General features: G+C 38.6%; 1 protein-coding gene across 5 annotated transcripts in view; it reads right to left on the bottom strand.

Moving 5' to 3' along the window:
• Positions 1-19,878, bottom strand: part of MAP4K3 (mitogen-activated protein kinase kinase kinase kinase 3) — a 131,984-nt gene extending 112,106 nt beyond the window's left edge. For all 5 annotated transcript variants that reach the window (XM_054567546.1, XM_054567510.1, XM_054567518.1 and 2 more), the window contains exon 1: positions 19,500-19,878. In XM_054567546.1, the coding sequence (XP_054423521.1) occupies positions 19,500-19,595 (96 nt within the window). In that variant the 5' untranslated portion in view covers positions 19,596-19,878. The remainder of the gene's footprint in view (positions 1-19,499) is intronic.
• Positions 19,879-20,493: the final 615 nt, after the last annotated feature.

Genomic DNA, 20,493 nt, shown 5'->3' with positions numbered 1-20,493 from the left:
GGCCCTGACTGTTATGGCTCAGCAGGCTGGGCATCCCCCTGTAAACTGAGAGGTTGCAGGTTTCGATTCCTGGTCAGGGCACGTGCCTGGGTTGTGGGCCAGGTCCCCAGTTCGGGGTGTGCAAGAGGCAACCATCGATGTTTCTCTCTCTTTTTCCCACCCTTCCCCTCTCACAAAAAAAATAAATAAATAAAATCTTTATTTTTAAAAAAAGCTCAAAAATAGAATTAGTATACAAGGTCATTAAAATAATATATATTAGGACAATAAAATAACAAAATATTTTAAGTACATCCTATATGTTCATGAAAGATGGAGCAAGTTAAGTAGAAATATGGAATATTAAAAAAACCCAAATATTAACAGATGAAAACGGAACTGAGTTAAAAAAAAAAAACATTGTATAGGATAACAGCAGATAAAACACCACACATAAAAAGATTAGTAAAGTTAAAAAACAGCCAATCTAAACTATGCAAAATGAAATAGTGTCAGTTGGCTGTGGAACATCTTCAAATGGCCTAATAAACAGATAAACAAAAAAGTTTTGAATAATAGTCAGAATTTTTACTAATTTCATGAAAATTGTAAAGCCACGGGCACAAGGAACCTTGATGACCTCCCAGGCAAGAAACATGAAGGCAACATTAAGGCACATCATAATCAAATGCTTGGAACAGTTATAAAGTGAAAACCATTAAAAGTAAGAAAAAAGAAACCCACATACTAGTACAGAGGGATAAAGATAAGAATAAAAGACTTCCGATTAAAAGCACTGCAAACTAGAATATAGTGATACAACATCTTAAAGTACGATAGCACAAGAAAGTCAACCTTGAATTATACACCCAATTTTTTAAAAACCTTTCAAAAACGAAGGCAAAATAAAGACTTTGTTAACATACAAAAGCTCAGGAAAAAAGCTCATCACCATGAAACTTCACTAAAAAAGATACTAAAGGAAACCCTTCAAACATAAGAAATGATATTTGACAAAAACATGTACTGTCACAAAGGACGTAAGGGTATGAGAAATAACAGATATAAAAGATTTCTTAATTTTCGAATCTCTTTAAAAGTTAAATGATTAAAGCAAAAATAGTAACTGTATTGTGAGGCTTACTGTACAAGTAAAATACAGGATGGGGCAAAAGTAGGCTTACAGTTGTGAGCATGGGAAAGTTTATTCTTGTATTATTAAATAACTATTGCATTATTTTCCATAAAAACTGTAAACCTCCATTTGTCCCATCTGTATATGACAACAACAGCACAAAGAACAGAGGGGGATAAATGCAACTATGCTGTTGCTAGGTCCTTATGCTGCATCTGGAGTGGTATGAAATTAATCGAAAGACGACAGAATAAATTAAAGTTCTAAAGCAACCACTAAAAATATAAAAGGATAGCCAATCAACCAATGCATAATATAAAATGGAATCATAAAAAATACTCAATTCAAAAGAATGTATAAAAAGAGGAAAAAGGAAACAAAGAACAGATGGGAAAAACAGAAAACAAATAGCATGATAGATTTAAATCAAACCATGATTATGTCAAAATTATTAAACCATAAAATTTAAATACATGCAGTTTACCTTACATTAATTACATCTCCATAAAGCATCTTGTAAAAAGAAAAGAAAACCTTAAAGGTAATTTTCACATTGTAACTTTTCTTGACATACTCAGGTAGAATCTGTATTCATACTACATCACAAAACTTAAAATATATTTCTAAAATAAACAGCTCTGTTATGTTAATTTGTATGTCTGTCTGTCCTGTTGAGGTGGTGAGCTCCTGGACTATCTTAGTTATATTTTTATACCCAGGGCCAGGTAGAGTAGTGCTTATACATAAAAGTGCTCGACACATGTATGGTTAATTGAATTTATGTTTTTTAAAACCAAATGCAGTCTTCAGTAAATATAATTGAAGGCCTGAATAATAGGTACTGTATGGTAATATGAGAGTTAAAAATGAGTAATATCGCTCAATAAATATCCATCTGAAACCAGATTAGCTGCTTTGGTATAAACACTTAGTCACTTTGTGAATTTCTTCAGAAAAAATTTAGTGTGCAGAGAAAGCAGAAATCAGAAGAAATAAATAAAACATAGTTGATACTGAGATAAACTCAGAGTTAAAAACTAAAGACAACACAGTAATTTAACGCTGTGGGCAGAAACAGACTAAAAATAATTATCCAGATTCTACACGCAATCACTGGTTTTGTTTGTATATATGCCTATTTACCTACTATTATAATAAATATAAAGATAGAACTATAATTCACTGGCACGAAGACAAGAACAGAGTGGTTTAGGGACAAAGCTGCTTTAAGATGGTCAATAGCTTAAGCACATAGTTTCTAAGTGCTAATTCCAACAATGTACTAAAAATAGCAGAAATATACTACTAAAAGTACTTTGAAAAACTTCTCTCAAAAAAGCAGAAACACAAATGCTGCATATCTTTATGTACGACATTCTCTTTTTGAATACTTTAAGTTTTTCTGATTTCATCAGAGAAATAACCAGAACCTAGAATAGTGGAGGAGGGCTGCTAATCCGTCTTATAACAATAAAGCAGATTTCTAGTTCAGGAAAAGGCCACTGAATTAAATAAGTAAGAGGCAGAAGAATCTTGGATTGTCAGGCTATACCACAAAGAGCCAGCCAGAATAAGAATTCAGGGTTCCCTGTGTTGTTGCAACAACCTGCACCCATTTTAGTAACTTAGAATTTCACAGTTCTACAAAATTAAGAATACAATCATGACAAAGCAACTGGTAATGCTGAAAAAAATCTCAGAATATTTTTTGTAAAGCTTTGTATCTATATAAATTTTGGTTGGGTGCCCACACGTTATAATAACAAACTACTTAAAACCATTATAGTCATTTAATTTTGACAGTCGTGTTACATGATTTTGGAACAAAAACACACGTGTGCAAAGAAAAACAATTTGTTTTCAAGAGACAAATGTTAACTTATAATGAAAATGATGTTTAAAGAGGACTTAGCAAGAGATGAGAAAACAGTAGCCCCTGAGTGATTCTATATAAATTTTGGTTGGGTGCCCACACGTTATAATAACAAACTACTTAAAACCATTATAGTCATTTAATTTTGACAGCCATGTTACATGATTTTGGAACAAAAACACACGTGTGCAAAGAAAAACAATTTGTTTTCGAGACAAATGTTAAATTATAATGAAAATGATGTTTAAAGAGGACTTAGCAAGAGATGAGAAAACAGTAGCCCCTGAGCGGTTTAAGGGAGATGGGAGTGCCAGGAGCAGAACCAAGGTTCTCCTCACCATTATCGTCCGGCCCCAAGGGCGGCGACTCCATCAGTGCAGCCTGGAGTAGGGGCCGGATATGGCGTCAGTAGTCAGATGCGGGTACTGATGTGAAAACCAGCACAATCACAAAATATACGAAACCAAAGACAGACAGTCAAAAACAGGTCACAGCCAGTTATTACAAAGACTGAGATTAACTGTGAAAATCCATGTGCTACACCTGGAACAACCAACATGGTGGAGGTGCACATTCCAGGAACAGGGACAAAATGGAAGAGAACATAATCAGAAAAAGCCATAGTTAAGGCAAGACCAGGTAGAGAGAAGTAGGCATAGTGTCACCAGATAAAGAAGCCTGTTCACAACTGTCTCTCTCAGAGCTACTTGGAGGATTCTTGGCTTGCAAGACACCTAGGCTCTGATTTAGAAGCTCAGGAAACTTAGTTCTGGATCACTGTGCCACTCATGGGGGTAAGGGCACATACAGCAGTCCCAGGGTGACCATAAAGGAAGAGTAGCCCAAGGCACATCGGCTAGCTGAATGTTACTATCAGTGTAACCATTAAAATATTCTGTTTATGGTTTTGTTCCTCTCAGTGTTGGCTGTGAAGAAACAGCCAACCCTGGGAACCAGAAGTACACCCACCAAACTCTACTGAACACAAAACACTAGCAGCAAAGAGAGGCACCAATCTTCTCAAGATCAGTGCTCCCTAGATGCAGAGAGAAAAACAAAATCCTTAACTTTAACCTTTAACCTTAAAGTTGTTAACATCTCCTGCCAAATGTTAGTGCAGGGGAATTTTAGATTTTTTTACATTAAAGTCTTCTTTTAAATACTTTTTAATACCTTTCTGGGGGAAATAAAGAAACAAGCAGCAACTCAAAAACACATCAACTTAAAATAGTATTAAGCAAATTTTACAGAAAAATGAATTCTCTTAAAAAAATGTTTCAGTTCTGGTCAGGTAGATCAGTTGGTTGGAGCACTGCCCTAAAAACCAAAAGGTTGAGGGTTCAATTCCCAGTCAGGGCACATACCTAGGTTGCAGGTTCTATTCCCCGTGGGGGTGCGTATATAAGGCAACCGATCAATGTTTCCCTCTCTCCTCCTCTCTCTTTAAAATCAATAAAAATATTCTCAGGTAAGGATTTAAAAAGGAAAGGAAATGTTTCAGTAATGTTTTTGAAAAACCGCCCCAATATCCCACCCTCCACTCTACCTGCTTGCAGATCACTATTTCCTACCCTGTCTACTGTGTGTTTTTTAAAAAGCGTGGACCAATCTATTACTTTGAACTTGTATGAAAACCAAATATTATGTAAATGATAATTCATTTACCCAAAGCTAAACCACCAAACTTACAGAGAATCGTAACTGTCCCAACAATTTCTGGAACAACTAAGAAGTTCAAGAGGCTCTAAACAATTCTATGAGCCAGGTGCAACGGGTGTGTATGGTTCACAATAAGATTTTGTTTTCAGTGAAATGACAACCTGTACTTGTAAATTCCTTCTAGGAATTTTTAAAAGTTATGGTTCTCAAGAAGTTCCAAATGTATGACCATCATTTTAAAAGCATGTAGACAAACCGAACAAGCATCAGAACTGATGCTTAAAGTTTTCTTCATCTTAAAGTAGCTTAAAGTAACTAATCTGACTTTGCTTAAGCAACAGCAGAAATTTAACATGTTCTGCAACTAAAGAAATGAAAACTGTCAGCACGCAAAAAAAGATCTTTTTTTCCTTTTCCACTTATTGGTAGAAAGGTAATAAATGTAATCTCACTTCAGCTTAATTGTGACTTAGTTGAAACAGTCATAGGAGATTAAATGCCCTTACAACTGAGTAGGAGCAAAGGAGATAGCCAGTAAATAGAAGCATGGAAAATGGAATCATGGTGAAAGTAAGGCAATGGTGTGCATTACTTCAATGAGGACTGAACAAACAAACCACCGTCCGATGGTTTCAAATGGGTTTTTATGTCTCTCTAATCCTCATAAGTTAATGTGAGGAAATAATAGTCACCTTTTCCAATAATAGCAGTTAATATAATATAAAAACAGAACTATAAATCTACAACATTCAGAAGAATACATACCACCTATCACTATCTTATCTCTGATTTTAAGACTCAAATTTAAGTCAGACTGGTTGTACAACTCACTGAACTGCATACTTTAAATGGGTGAATTGTATGGTATTTGTATTATATCTCAGTAAAGTTCTTAAAATTTAAGACAGATACCAGAGTGGAGGAGTAGGGAATGTTGCAGTGTTTGGAAACAAAGCTTCAGAATAACTAGGCTTTACTATGTACACTGACCAATGAATCCAAATGCTAAAAAGCCTCTGGTGAAACAGACTAGATTACCAGTAGCTGTTTCTGCATGTTAACAAAGAAATCTTTCAATTGATTTAGTTCTTGACTTGATCAGCTGCCAGCTCAATGCCTCTGCTAACTGAAATTCAGACCCACTCCTTTCTCCTCTGTGCAAGAGACATATGTGAAGGGGGTGAGAACCACATGCTTCTACCAGAAGGAAAAAATAATCTTCTGGCAAATATGGAGGGATGGTTTGGGGGTGGGGGAGCTCTCCATGTTTTATTCCAGAACATTTGCAAAAGCATAAACTACTTTCCTCACAAGCACAATCTCCTCAACTAACCAGAAGACAAACCTCTCCTTTACTAAGTATACAGTTCATTTCTGCATGTTCGCCTTTTTAAGAAAATTTACTCTTTTCTAGCTACTGTCCGCTCTCACATCCAGGGAGATACTTGGGGATTTTTCTGATAGCACTGAATCATTTCCAACCCTCCGTCCTTGGCAAAAAGTAATACCTTTTTAGAAACCAACATGACAGATACTTAGCTCCGTGTTTTCACACACCTACTTTTGGCAGTGTAGCCACATATGTGGTTCCACAGGCAGGCTGTCTGGGTTCAGCTGCTGCTCTGCCATTTACTAGCTGGAGGCCCTTGGGCAAATCAATAAAGCTCTCTGTGCCCTTCTACTCTTGCCTGTAAAATAGAGATAAAGTTTCTACATCATAGCACGGATTAAGACTAAAACTGGTTATTACATGTAGAAGTTCACAGAATAGTAATTATTAGCACACAGTGTTAATTATTAATTCAAAGAGTAAACAAGCAAGTTAAAACACAGCTTGGATTGAAAACTTGTAAAATAGAATTGTGACAATTCCTAAAAAGCTGTACAGATATAATGAGACCGAACATACACAAAATAGATGGTGGCAGATGGTGGAAGCCATGTTTCCCACGGCTGGAGAAAGAGGCTGGCCACAAATGAACAATGGGAGAAGATGAGAATGAACCATGCGGTGCTGGATTTCATTCAGAGACATCAGTCAAACTCACGTTCAGCTTAAAATGTATACAGACAGATAAGTACAGAAATAATTACTGACACGTATGTATACACAGGTTAGTAATATGTACATATATATCCTAGCTCCATCTATTGGCAGGGCCTGGAGGTAATGACACATCAGTAACAACAAGCACACCCAGAGCCCACATCTTGATTTCATATACTCTTCTCCAATAAAAGGAGCCCGGTATCCTTGGAAAAATGGCTGACTGTAAAGCTGGGGCAGGGCATATACATGACAAGCCTGAAATACCTTTTATTGCCGGAAAGGACATAAGGAAGTATTAAAAACAGGATGCTGGGGGCATATCAAAAGGACACAGGAGACAACCCGAAAGAGATCTCAATGAGTAACCTGGAACAATTTGAACAATTTGAGCATTGGATTATAACCCAAAGTATAAAATAAATATCGAAAATTCATACTAAATATCAAGTAATTTAAGGGCAAAGATACAAATTTCCATACAGAAGAATTCCAAGCAATTTATATAGCTACTCCCACCTTCAAAAAGCTGAAGCTTAACTCTTCACCCCTTAAGTGTGAGATTGTGTTTAGTGATCTGCTTTTGGAAGGCACAACATAAAGAAGTGGAGAAAAGTAACTTTACAACGGAGAAACCTAGAAAACATTACCACAGCCAGGTGATCAAGGTTAACATTACCAGCGATAAGTCAGGTTAACAGCATGTATACTACATCCTCTCCCAAATCCATAACAGCCTAACCATGAGAAAAACATCAGACAAAACTAAATTGAGAAACACTACAAAATACTTGGTCAGCACTCCTCAAAACTGTCATCAAAAACAGTAAGTCTGTGAAACTTTCAGAGATCAGAAAATTCTGCTTAAAGAGACATGATGACTAAATTTAATGTGGTGTACTGGATGGGACTGTGGGACAGAAAAGAGACATTAAGGAAACACTAGTAAAATCCAAGTAAACGGTGGAGTTTATTAATAATGATGTACCAATGTTGGTTCCTTACTTGTGACAAATGTACCACAGCAATGTACGATGCTAATACAGGGGAAACTGGGTGAGGCGTATAAAGAAGCTCTATACTATCTTTGTGACTTTTTATAAATCTAAAACTTGATTATTCTATAATCAAGTTTACATTAAAAAAATCTTAATTAAAGAATTAAGTAAACAACTTAAATAATTTTTTAAATGTTATGAGTTTTAAAAGATGAATTTAAATTTTGGTCATATAAACAAAAAAAAAATTTGTCCCCAAAAACAGCTGATTCTATCAGGTAAATGAATAATTTCTGCAAACAATGTCTAAAAAAAAATTAGATCCCATTAAGGTTAGTTTTCAGGCTTTCATTCACTGTAAGGCCCACCAAAATAAGTTAAAATTATATTTAAAAAATACTTTGTCTAAAATCTTATAAAACATATACTGATTTAAATTTCAGACCTTTCATATGATCACTTCTTATAAAAGCAATATTATGTTATAGAAATATTCTTTAAATTTTAATTCAAATACTGCATTCCAGCATGATAAAAACAACTAAAGAAATCTCAACACAAACAATACAAACCTACTGTAAAAATAGCAACTCTGCCCAGTAATTAACAGAAACCTTCAATTTTGGTTTTTGAAAGGGAAAGAAAAAAAAGTTTGTCAAACCTCATGTAACCACAGTTTACTGAAGAAAAAATAATCTCAACATTCCAAACCAAAGCATTTTATATGATTAGCAGACTCCAGTAGTGTTAGTGAATCAACATCACAGCACTAACCAGAAACACGAGACCCCTAAAAGAAAAATGTCCACATAATGACTATGAAATAAAAATGACAATGACTAACTTATTACTGTTCAAACTGAATGACAGTTAAAAAAGTAAACATAACTCTGTGGGGCCTGTTTCTACAAAAGGCTTTATAGTCTTTACTCAATGCTCTTTTGAAGGTTTGGGGTTTGAGTTTCTATTGAAGGGTGAAAGGATGGTGGCAGGTGGGGCGGGGACAGATGTGCAAGGGAAGGGATGCAGAAGGGAAAGATGAACGAGTTTTTATAATGGTATTGTCTATCAGCACCTTCAACACTCCCTTATTTCCACCAACATGTCACCTCCTAAGAACGACATGGATGGAGAGGAGTGTGTAGGGACAGTAGAAGATAAGTACCTATTCCTGAGATAATGAAAGGAAAACTCGAATCCAAAAATTGTATGTACATGCTGAAAGAAAATTCTGATAACAACAACTGTAGGTAAACTCTATCTCTATTTACTCCATTATTCTTACCTGTTTCAACTAGAAAATATTCAGTACCTTGTAACACCAAATTTTTTCTTAAAGGCCATAACCGTCACATACATGTGTCTTACAGCATAGGTCTTTTATATCATATTTCATTCATTCAGTCTCATATCATACCTCAGAAGGAAGACTGAAAAACCCTGACTCTTGAATTCCCTGGACAGTACAGTGAGGAGGAAGCTGGAATAGAACTCCTCTTCTTTTGAAAATTCAGGACAAAAGATGTCCCCTCTCTTGGCTCTCATCATTGAAGAATTTTTGTCCTCATGTGTGCTCTTTCTTTTTTAAATTTTACGTGGAACTCTGCTAGCCTACCGCTCTGGGGGGTGGAGGGCAGGATCAGGAGCAAAGAAATGGAATGACACCTTTCTACTTAAACATATTATCTCAGTCAATCTGTCCAAAATCTAATTCCACATCTTGCTTCACTCAGCTTTTCCATCTCTCCAGAACACCTATGCCCCAAACTTTCCCTGTCATTAGTCTAATTCATATCCTTATCACTCACTCTTGAACTAATGCAGCATCTTCCAGACAGTCTGAAACAAAGACTGAGAATTACCAGTCCACCCTACATCACACCGACCCATCCCTCAGAGGATTTAGAAGTGGTCCCTGTCATCGAGTAACTCACTAGCTAGGCTTCTGCTCAAACATCTTCAGTAGCCCCCTTATTTCTATCGTATTTAACATATACCCTGGAGGCAGTTTCTCGAGACATATTTTAGTCTCACCTGCCTCTCTAGAAGAAAACATAGTGACTGCAAAGCATGGGTCCTGGAGTGAAGACTGCCTGAATTCTAAGCCTGCTTTCCCCGCTAACTAGGTGTGTATGACTTTGGGCCTATTCTTGACTTTTCTTTCTGTGCCTCAGTTTCCACATCTGTAAAGTGAAAATACCAACAAGGCCTACCTTATAAGGCTATAAGGAGGATTAAAATGAGAACACACAAAGTGCTTACATAAGACCATGCCTAGTCTATAGTAAGTACTCCATAAATCTGTTATTCACTATCATTATAATCAGTTGTTATCAACATCCAATATTTCCCGTTATTCTCCAATACATATCATTTGATGTGTTGATGTAGTTAGTTATGTTTTCTACATGACCCCTTCTTGCTTATTTCTCTCCCGTCAGGTCTCCGTTCTTCAGTATTCACCTCAACTGCAATGTCACCCACTTCAATTATTTAAATCGAAACCACATTTCAAGGCCCAGTTTTCATTACGTCTCTTTTAAAAAGCCATAAACTGCAATCATTTTCTGATCTTTTGAACTTTTATCAAGAATCACATAATTCAATATACAATCATAAAATGCTCCATATTACTTAATGCTGTAATTAAATTACTTAGTACCGTCCCTGTAACTAGTCTGCTACCTCCTTGAAAAGAGGAAAGACATCCGCATCAGCCATGGCACGAAGCTCAACACAAATGCTCAATAAATACTGAGGGACACACTAAGAAAAGGATAAAAATGGTACGAAGCTCAACACGAATGCTCAATAAATACTGAGGGACACACTAAGAAAAGCATAAAAGTGGCACAGTTCTAGAAGGAGCAGGATCAAACTCCTCAACAGACTGCAAAAGATGTCACCATCTCTTACCTTCTGAATCATTTGTACTAAGGATTCTCTGCCAACCATTCCAACAACTCCAGAAAACAACTCCACAGACAGCAAGTACCTCCTCCAGACTATACTCAATGGACTTCCAGCTATCTCATTATTCTTTCTTAAAAATGCATACATATCATAATCAGAATAAAACAAGAAGCATTCTAAAAGTTCATGCCAGAATAAAAACACCTAGCCCACATTCTACTGTTCCACACTGATTCCTTGTATCAATTACCCTCCACATTGGGAAGACTCTTCCTCAGGACATGCTTACACACCTTCCTGGTAACCCTCAGTAAGAGCTGGGGAAAGTTTCTACTAGTTCAGATATCATAACTGATATCATTCTGCAACTATTAATTTTTTTGAACAAATATTTATCAAGTGTCTCTTACACGCTCTTCCATTAGGCTTAAAACTGTTAATTCCTCTTTGATTCATTATTCTCCATCCCACATTTCTCCACAAAGCTCTGTGAAACTTTTCTCTAGGATGCTTCTCATCTATTTCCCCTTTCCCATTCCTTACTTTGGTCTGTCTTGTCTGGCCCATCACCACTTACCTCACCCTTAGCCTACTCCATGTTATCTACCACCATTCCCGGGGTCCTTGGAGTTACTTCCTGAGGGTCTGAAAGGTCAAAACTATTTTAATAGTAACACTAAAATGTCATCCCCCACCTTTTGCTGTGTTGATATTTGCACTAATAGTGCAAAAGCAACAATGGTCCAACTGCTAGTGCCTTAGCACAGACCAAGGCAGCAGCCTCACGATGCACTAGCAGTCGCTGTATTCTTCACTATTGCTCACAGGGGAAAAATAAAAGCCATTTTCACTTAAGAATGCCCTTCCTGAAGCACACACATCATTAATTTTATTGGATCTTGACCCCTGAATGCCTGTTGTTTTAATATTCTACTTGATCAACTGCTGCATACCAAAGTGCAATGGCGTCTCCAAGAACAGCACATGTGACTGTGAGCTGCACACTGAACTAGCCACTTTTCCACAGAACACCATTTTTACTGACAAACTGATTATTCATGCTTAGACAGTAGACATTTCCTTGAAAATGAACTAAATGAATTTGTCATTTGAATGAAAAAAACAACAATGAAAAAATAACTAAATGCATTCCAAGTGATGCATTTAGTTATTTCAAAGAGAAATTTGAATCTTGTAAAACTTCTATCCACTGTCAATACTTTAAGGCTTATTTATACAGAAAGAACTTTCTTACCATCTCAAATTTCTGAGAAGAGTTTAAACAAATGAAATAAATGTCTTACTTGAACATACCTAAATTTATGTTCAAATCTAAAATTCCACAGAAATGTAAGGACTAAGGTAGGCAATGCATTATAGGAATCCAAACCTGTAATCTCAGTTGAGGAAGCTGAAATTCTAAAGTATGGCATCATCCAGAGCAAAAACAAAAAAAAAAGATTAAAATAATAGAATAAAATACTCTCAGTATTTTGAAGTATATTCTTCCAGGTTTTTAGTAGACAAATATTTTACAAGACTTGTAAGCTACCTCCTCTATAAACCTTGCACTGATTTCTCCCACCCAGAAACAAGGATCTCCTTCCTCTAAACTCACACAGCACAAGTTTTTTCTTCATGTCAGTTCATTTTTCATTCCACAAATATTTAATGGTATTCTAGTATTTATCAGGCACTCTTTTAGGTTCTAGCGATACAGTAGAACAAAAAAACATAGGTTTCTGGCATTTACACTTCAGTGCTGAGAGAAAGGCAATGAACAAATATAGGGCGATGCATACCATATTGAAAATTAGGAAGAGTAAGGAGCAGAGCCTCCCTCACTTGCATGGGACTCTATGGGTTTTGAAAGTTACTGGGACACAGAATATTGTAGGCAGGAAGAAGCAGCCAGGTTGACAGGAAACATTTGATGAGAGCATTTCTAATTAAATGTCTAAAAAGATCTCAGGAGAAAAGGATTACAGCATTTTGTTAGGACACCTTTTCTCATTCTAAATAAATACTTTCATACCCAATATTTTACTCTTAATATATTTGTTTTCTTAATGAGAGACCCCCAAACTGTATAAAGTTGAAGCCCTTACAAAATCTGGATTCATCCCTGGTCAAGACAGAAAGTGAGGGCAGGGTGCTGTTTTTTATAGGGTGGTAAGGAAGAGACTCAGTAGTATTCACTGTGTCTGCACATGTTAAAAAGTGACATCTGAGCTGGGTCCTGAGGAAAATGAGGAGGCAAACCCCACAAATATTGGGTGAGGGAAGAATCCAGGCATAGACAGCAAGTGCAAAAATCCTGAAGCAGAAGCATGAGAAGCAGAGTAGATTAGGACAACGGCAGGAGAAACATACAATAGCAAATGATACTAGATACTGACAACAATTAATAATTACTGAGTATTATGTGTCAGGCACTGTACTAAACACTTTTGTAAGTATTTTCATTTCACAACTGAGGAAACTGAGGCACAAAGAGAAGGATTAAGTAACTGGCTGGTCAGCTGATGAAACCAGGTAGTCTGACTCCAGAAACCAGCACTAAACTTGCTATGTTAGAAGTCATTTATCTGGATGCCAAAAAAGATGAACTCAGTGAGGTTTTCATCTCAAACTATGATAGCTAAAAGTAGGTACCTATTTTATGTGCCTGTAAATCCTCAGCACCAAGTCTTGTCATTCCGCCTGCAGTCCCTAACACATTTCCCTTCATAACTATTCAACGTAGTCTGGTTGTTCATGTACTCTCAAGAGGTAACTACCAACTATTTATTCTCAATACAAAATAATGCATTCAATTTTCTTTCATAAGTAAATATATACCTACACAGATCAAATCTTGACGGTAAGTACCTCCTTCAGGGAATCAGATCTATATCAAAATCACATAACCTGAAGGCTTTTATTTTTTTAAAGCGCTACAGAGAAATTATCCCATAGGTCAGTTCCATTATCACTTTTCATCTCAAATAACTGCTGATGTTGGGAAATTCTACCTTAATTTACCTAAAATATTCAAGCAATTTTTCCGATGTTTAGGACCATTTCCTCTGGTCCCTCTAAACTTTGGCCTCCATGGAAGTAAAAATAAGCATAACCCCAAATAACTGTGTTTTCTTTTTCGTCAGCTGCTATTTTCTCAATGCTTCAAGTCTTCATATCCCTCACCAAAGGTGAGTTTTTAGAACTGAGTTTTCCAGAAAGGTTCTTATAAAACACTAATCTAAGAATTAGTATTTGATAATATTATCAGAACACTTTGAAAGATGCAGTTACAAATAAGACGATATATAATTCACTAAATATTTGAACATACAAATCAATTTCCTGGTTTCACAGCCCAATCTTCAAATTCTTCCTGTCATCTTTCATACAGACTCCAAGTCTGTTTACACAGACTACCATATGAATACTGCTTTGGAGTTTAGCAACACTGCAGGCTCTGCTTCAGAGGAAATGGCCTCCAAATATACATAAATAAAATAAATATCAGCATTTCCAAAGCATATTCTACAAGGCATGAGTTCTAAGGATAAACAATAGGTATAACAGATAAAAAGAACCCCACAGTCAAGGAAGTCTGGAGTTTGATGGATTAAGCAACGTTGAATAGGTTTCTTGCCCACAGGTCTTCTACCTTTAATACATGGGTGTGCAGAAGTACTGGGTTGGCCATAAAGTTTGTTTTTTTCCAGTACAATGGCCCCAGTAGTGTTGTATTGTTTTTAACTTCTTTATAACAAGTTTTTTAGACTGTATTGTGATAGCTGTCATATCAGCATGCATTTAAAAAAAAAAATCAAAATTGGCAAATTTTTGTGCAGCCATTTTAACAAGAAAGATGGAATATGCAACATTTCCAGCATATTATGCTTTATTATTTCAAGAAAGGTAAAAAAGCAACTGAAATGCAAAAATGAAGATCTCTGCAGTGCATGGAGAAGGTGCTGTGACTGATTGAACGTATCAAAAGTATTTTGTGAAGCTTCTTGGTACTATGGACATTTTGGCCAAATAATTCTTTGCTGCGGGGCTGTCTTATGTACTGGAAGATGTTTAGCAGCACCCGTGGCCTCTGCCCATTAGAGGCCAATAGCAGGAGACAGCCGACATACTCAAAATATCCCAATCAATTAAAGTTATTGGTGAAATGAAAACTGTGTCTTTTATTTTATGGAAGAAACTAAACAGACTTTTTGGCCAATCCAATAGGTTTACTGCTGTTCAAATGGAAAAGACATGCAGGTTACTAACTCAAAAGAATGTCACCCCACAACTGTAAACCTCCTTTGGCCCGCCCTTGTATACTCACAACACTGCCTTCCCTGGACTACCCCAGCCACACTATTGAAAAATGCCTATGAAGTACAGTCTGGAAGTAAAGGATGATTCTAAGGCTTCAAGCCTTATCAATAACTAGGGCTGTTGACAAAAAGGGTTATGAGGAAAGGCATATACTTGGGGAAGATGGGGTCTGTGAAGAGGTCAGTGGAGACACTGGGCTAGGGCTCAGGAGAAAGCACAAGGCTGGAGACATTTGGGAGTTTTTCACGGGAACGGGTTTAAAACCATGAGGTTAGTTAAGATACTTCCTGAGAAACACATTAAGACTTGTCCTTCAAAACATCCTTTGCCTTACCCTATCTCCAGCTTTAGTGTCTTCTGCTTCTTTCTAACAGTCAATCGACAAGAACATCAGGACATGGAGACTTTAAGGGCAGGTGTAATATAAATTAAATTGAAAAATTTTGTGACAAAAGATAGCATAAATGCACATGGAAACCATAATATTAATGTTGATAAATGCTGATAATGTGATCTGGTTAAAAAAAAAGTAAAACTACCTAATTTCTCCCAGAAAACTCTTTCAAATGACAAAACTACAGGTCATTTGTTCTTTTCTCTTGGGGGATCATTGACCCTTTTGAGAATGTAATGAATGGTATTAATTCATCTTTCCAGGAAAATATACATATATACAACATTAGGCCTATTAATTTCAGACGGCCTCACAGGCCTCCCGAAGACCAACAGAGCTCTCTCAAGTTGTCAACCCTTAGGTCCCTAGGTAATCCTTGCTACAAATATTTCATCTGATTGACAGATAAAGCCCAGTTACAGAACATTTAAAAGAATAACTTCTAAAAAAACACCAAACAAACCTGTATTTCTATGTACTTTAGGACACTACAGAGGAAATGCATATTTGCATTTTTTTGGCCTAGAAAAAATAAAAAACTTATCTGTTGAGTAAACATCAGGTCATTTACTTAACATCATAAGGAGAAGGGCATATGATGGTAATACGTTCACAATAAAGGAGCTCTGAAAGGCTAAATGATTTTAGAAGGCCACACAGCTAATAACTCCCATATCTCACACTTCCTAGTTCAATGCTTGTTACCTAAACCATGCTGCCTGAAATATGATAAGCTTATTACTACACTGGAGTAGGATAGTTTTCAAAATAAAAATCCCTTATAACACCAACCTTCTAAGAATGACTATAATTACATCTCTAACTTATTTACTTAATCTGATCATTGCTTTTTTAGCACCTAACTGCTGACAAATTAAGGAACAAATCATAGATACCGACTTTTAAAAACAAACCCTCCAATGCACTCCTCTTTAATCAACACGGTTTGTATCAATGTCTAAAAATGCAAGACAAATACAAAAAGATGTCATCTTTACAGGGTAAACAAGGTAACAGACAAAAGTACAAATAGCTTAAACTGTGGGTTATTTAGCAAGTGGAGGTCTAATGCCAAAAACCACATTGGAGCTTTTCTGCTTTGGGTCCCTAGTATTGGAAGAGTGTAGCAGGCGCGGATCAAGCAACTACTATGTGATGTCCACTTGGCAGATTACAGAAACTCTGAGGCCTGGCTGCACAGCAGGGGTTAGGTAACCCAACTACTACTTACAGATCCATGGTAACTCAGAGTGTGGCTACAAATGAAATGCTGAACTAAATGTGTGCCTCAGTTTCTCCACTGGAAATTCAGTTATAATACATCTCCTGTCTATCTTTAGAAAAGCAGTACTGCCTATTGGCTAAGAATGCAGTCTCTAAAGCTAACTGGTTTCAATTATAGCTTTGCCACCTACCAACTTCAGCAAGTTACTGTAACCTCCCTGTGCCTCAGTTTCTTCAACTGCAAAATGGAGTTAATAGTGTCTATTTCACAGGGCTGTTGTGAGGATTATGTATTGGGCTGGCCAAAAAATTCGTTTGTTTTTTTTTCGGTAAGTTGGCTCTCGTAGCACATAGTTGTCTTGAACTTCATTTGAAATTTGAAATAATTCTGTTAGATTGCATTGTGACAGCTTTTTGTGTAGTCATTTTAATACTGAAGATAGAAGAAAACATGCAACATTTTCGGCATATTATGTTTTATTATTTCAAGAAAGGTAAAAACACAACTGAAACGTAAAAAAAGATTTGTGCAGTTTATGGAGAAGGTGCTGTGACTGACTGAACATGTCAAAAGTGGTTTGCGAAGTTTTGTGCTGGAGATTTCTCGATGGACGATGTTCCACGGTTGGGTAGATTGGCTGAAGTTGACAGTGATCAAATTAAGACATTAATTGAGAACAATCAACATTATACAACATGGAAGACAACCGACATACTCAAAATACCTAAATCAATATTTATTGGTGAAAATGAAAAATGTCTTTCATTTTACAGAAAAAACTAAACAGACTTTTTGGCCAACCCAGTAAGTTCATACATGAAAATATCTTAAGAGCAGTGCCTGGCAAGCAATAAGCACTTTATAAACGTTAACTTTTATTATTATTATTTTAGAAAGATGACAAGATTAACCAATTTATACCTGTATTGCACTACCTTATTGTACTTAGATGTCCTTAGGAAATTACAGGCCTTAATTTGTTTACTTTTTAATCATGTGCCTTAACTACCAGCTATTATTCTAAATATAGTAAATACATGGCCAATTATTCTTGTAAAGAACTGAGAAAGAAGTCACTGTACACACTGCCACCCAAGGTGTATATTATCAAACTTTCTGCTAACTTTTCATCTAGTATAACTAGACTCCCTTAACCGGCTGTAAGTTACTTGGATCCATTCACTTCAATTTTTACAATCACCACCAAGTCCAAAATGCAATAATGGGTATTTTTACCTGAACTATTGCAATGGCTTCCCATCTGCTCTTCCCCCTCCAATCTCCACTACCCACACTGCAGTGGGTATATCTTTTAAGAATCCAAACTTAATTTTACTATCTATTGTCCTAAGGAGGAGTCCCACCTCCTTACAAGACCTAAGAGGCCTACATGACAATCTAGGGCCATCTCCCCTCTCTTGTTGCTCAGGCCATACAGGCTATTCTTGCAGATCCTAATTTACCTACGGCCTCAGAGCCTTCACCAAATGTGCTGTCTGGAATATTCATCTCTCCCCATTGTCCCTGGCTCCCCAAAGGAGATCAGGTCATCCTGTTAAATGCTCTCCTAACTCTTAATCCTAATCCTCTCTTCTCCTTTGCAGCACAAAATAAGACTGGAATGAAATAATTATTTAAATGGTTGTTTAATGTTGTTCTTGTCCGAAATAATATAAACTCCAAGTGAGAACATGCCTGTCTTTTACTACTACAACCTACGTGCTTCGATGCCCAGTACTTTACATATATTAAGTGTGCACAGTACACCTGTCTACGGGGAAAAGTGATGAGATGAGTGACGGTGGAAAGCAAACCATCCACAAAACAAGACTAATGCAGAATACTGGCTGCACCGTATTAAATATCTATGTAATATGCATGACACTGGAGTAAAAAAGCAAAAGCTTACTGCTTAACCGTGAGCAAAATAAAGTTAAGACGAAACTTTCCAAAGTCAGATTAAGCTTTGTGCATCCTCAGGTGTTAGGTGAAAGAGGACCTGTTCCACTTCAGTTACTAGTAAGAAGATACACAACTAAATCAAGACTGCTACCACATTTGGCACTATCCTCCTCTCTTCTTGGCAGTCTCTGCGAGGCCAAGAGTAGAGCTGGCCAAGGAAGAGTGATTTATCTCCCACATTTAGAAGTGGACCCTCTACAAGAGGAATGCTGTACTTACTCATGGGCTTTGAATTCTAACCTTGTCAAACCAGTACCTTTCCGGAGTATTCAATTCAGTTAAATTAAAAAAAAAAAAAAAAAAAGAACCATATGGGTCACTGAAAAAAAAAAAACAAACAAAACCAAACCAATTTTAATAAGGCATCAAAGTCCAGTTGGACTTGGAAAAAAAACAAAACAGTTTCTTCTAAAAAAAAAATCATGCTAACTAGATAGCTTTTATAAAAGAAAGTCATTACTTAGAAAATTGAAAGAAACTGGTATGCAATTGCTAAAGACTAAAAATTGAGGGGCTGTCGATGGAGCCTGACTAGTGTAATAACTACAACGGGGCCTGGTAGGCAGCAGTTCCCAACCGACAGCGGATAATGCCAGGTCCGTCTGAAGCACGCAGGTTTGACATACGCCAAACCCCTGCTGTCTGGTTCGTCGCACTGACCCCGCCAATGCAACAAACGACCATCCCCTCTCTGCGCCACGGTGAGCAGAGCTGCCCGCTCGCATTCAGTCCTCCCGGGAAACGCGCGTCCAGGGCAGGGCTCAGGTAAGGACTTGGAGGTCTCGGGGTTAAACATTTGGCCCTTTGTTCGCTCCAAGGCAGCGGAGCCCGGGGCGCCCGCTCCGCCTCCTCCCCCAAGGCTCCCGAGCGCCAGCGCCTCCCGCAGAGAGGCAGCGCGGACTCCGACGCCCTGGCTTCGCCGCACCCCCGGCCCCCCCGCGGCGGGTCGGGACCCCCCGGGCCTCGGCGGCGCGCGGTCCCTCGCCTTTACCTTGTAGACGTCGCCGTAGGTGCCGCTGCCGATGCGCTGAATCAGCTCAAAGTCCTCCTGCGGGTTCCGGCGGGACAGATCGAAGCCGGGGTTCATGGCGGGCCCCGGGTGCCCCCCGCCTCCCTCCCGGGCTGGGGAGGGGGGGCGCTCAGGGGGCCACACGGAGAGTGGGAGCCGCAGCCGGCCCCCGGCTTCCCCGGAGGTCACAATCGCCTGGCTCCACGCTGTGGCCGCCGCTCTCCTCACGCCGCCGCCGCGGACGACGACGACCGGGCTAACCGTCCCCGCCCCCAGCAGCCCGCCGCCACGCCGAACCCCGGTCACACCCACAAGGAGAGGAGAACGCTCGCAGCCCCTCGCTCCGGGTGAAACTCCAACATGGCTTCCGCCTTCGCCGCTCCTCCCCCTCCCCTTACTCCGACTCCTCCACCCTCCTCCCCTTTTTCCCGGCTCCAGTCCGACTGCGCAGCCGCGATCCCGGAGGGAGCGCTCCCCGGCCCCGCGCGCGCCCGACCCATGCGCGCCCCGCCTCTGCGCGCATACCCAGCAGGAGCGGGCGGCAGGGCAATACCAGACCCGAGTGGCCGAGGGTTTCCCGGTTGCGAACGTGCGCCGGACCGTAGCGGTCCGATGCCTGAAAGGATTTTCCTGCCCCAAGGACTGCAGAAAGGACAGGCAAAAAGTAGCTCCTATGCACTTCCGATTCCCTTAATGACAGTTTGATGTTTCCAGATCAGGTCCCAATCCCAAGCAGGTAGTAGTTTTAATTTGCAAGACAGCCAATGTCCCAAACTTTAGAAGCAAGTACACATAAGACACAAACGAGTGTCACAGGTTTATTGGGATTGCGGGGAAGGAGTAGCCCTGAGAAAAGCCCCTGAGAAAAGTGAGCAGTGCTTGCTTCGATACAGGCACTGGGGTCCTTGGAGTTGGCCTGCCAGGGTGCAAAAGAGGACAGGCCATGAGGGCTGGCAGGGGAGGCAAGTGGAGCGGG

The sequence above is a fragment of the Pteronotus mesoamericanus genome, unplaced genomic scaffold (assembly GCF_021234165.1).
Source record: "Pteronotus mesoamericanus isolate MK-2021 breed Mesoamerican mustached bat unplaced genomic scaffold, CSHL_Meso_final contig_101, whole genome shotgun sequence".
Classification (NCBI taxonomy): domain Eukaryota; kingdom Metazoa; phylum Chordata; class Mammalia; order Chiroptera; family Mormoopidae; genus Pteronotus; species Pteronotus mesoamericanus.
The sequence above is the reverse complement of the archived record's forward strand: the minus strand, read 5'-3'. Positions and strand labels throughout refer to the sequence as shown.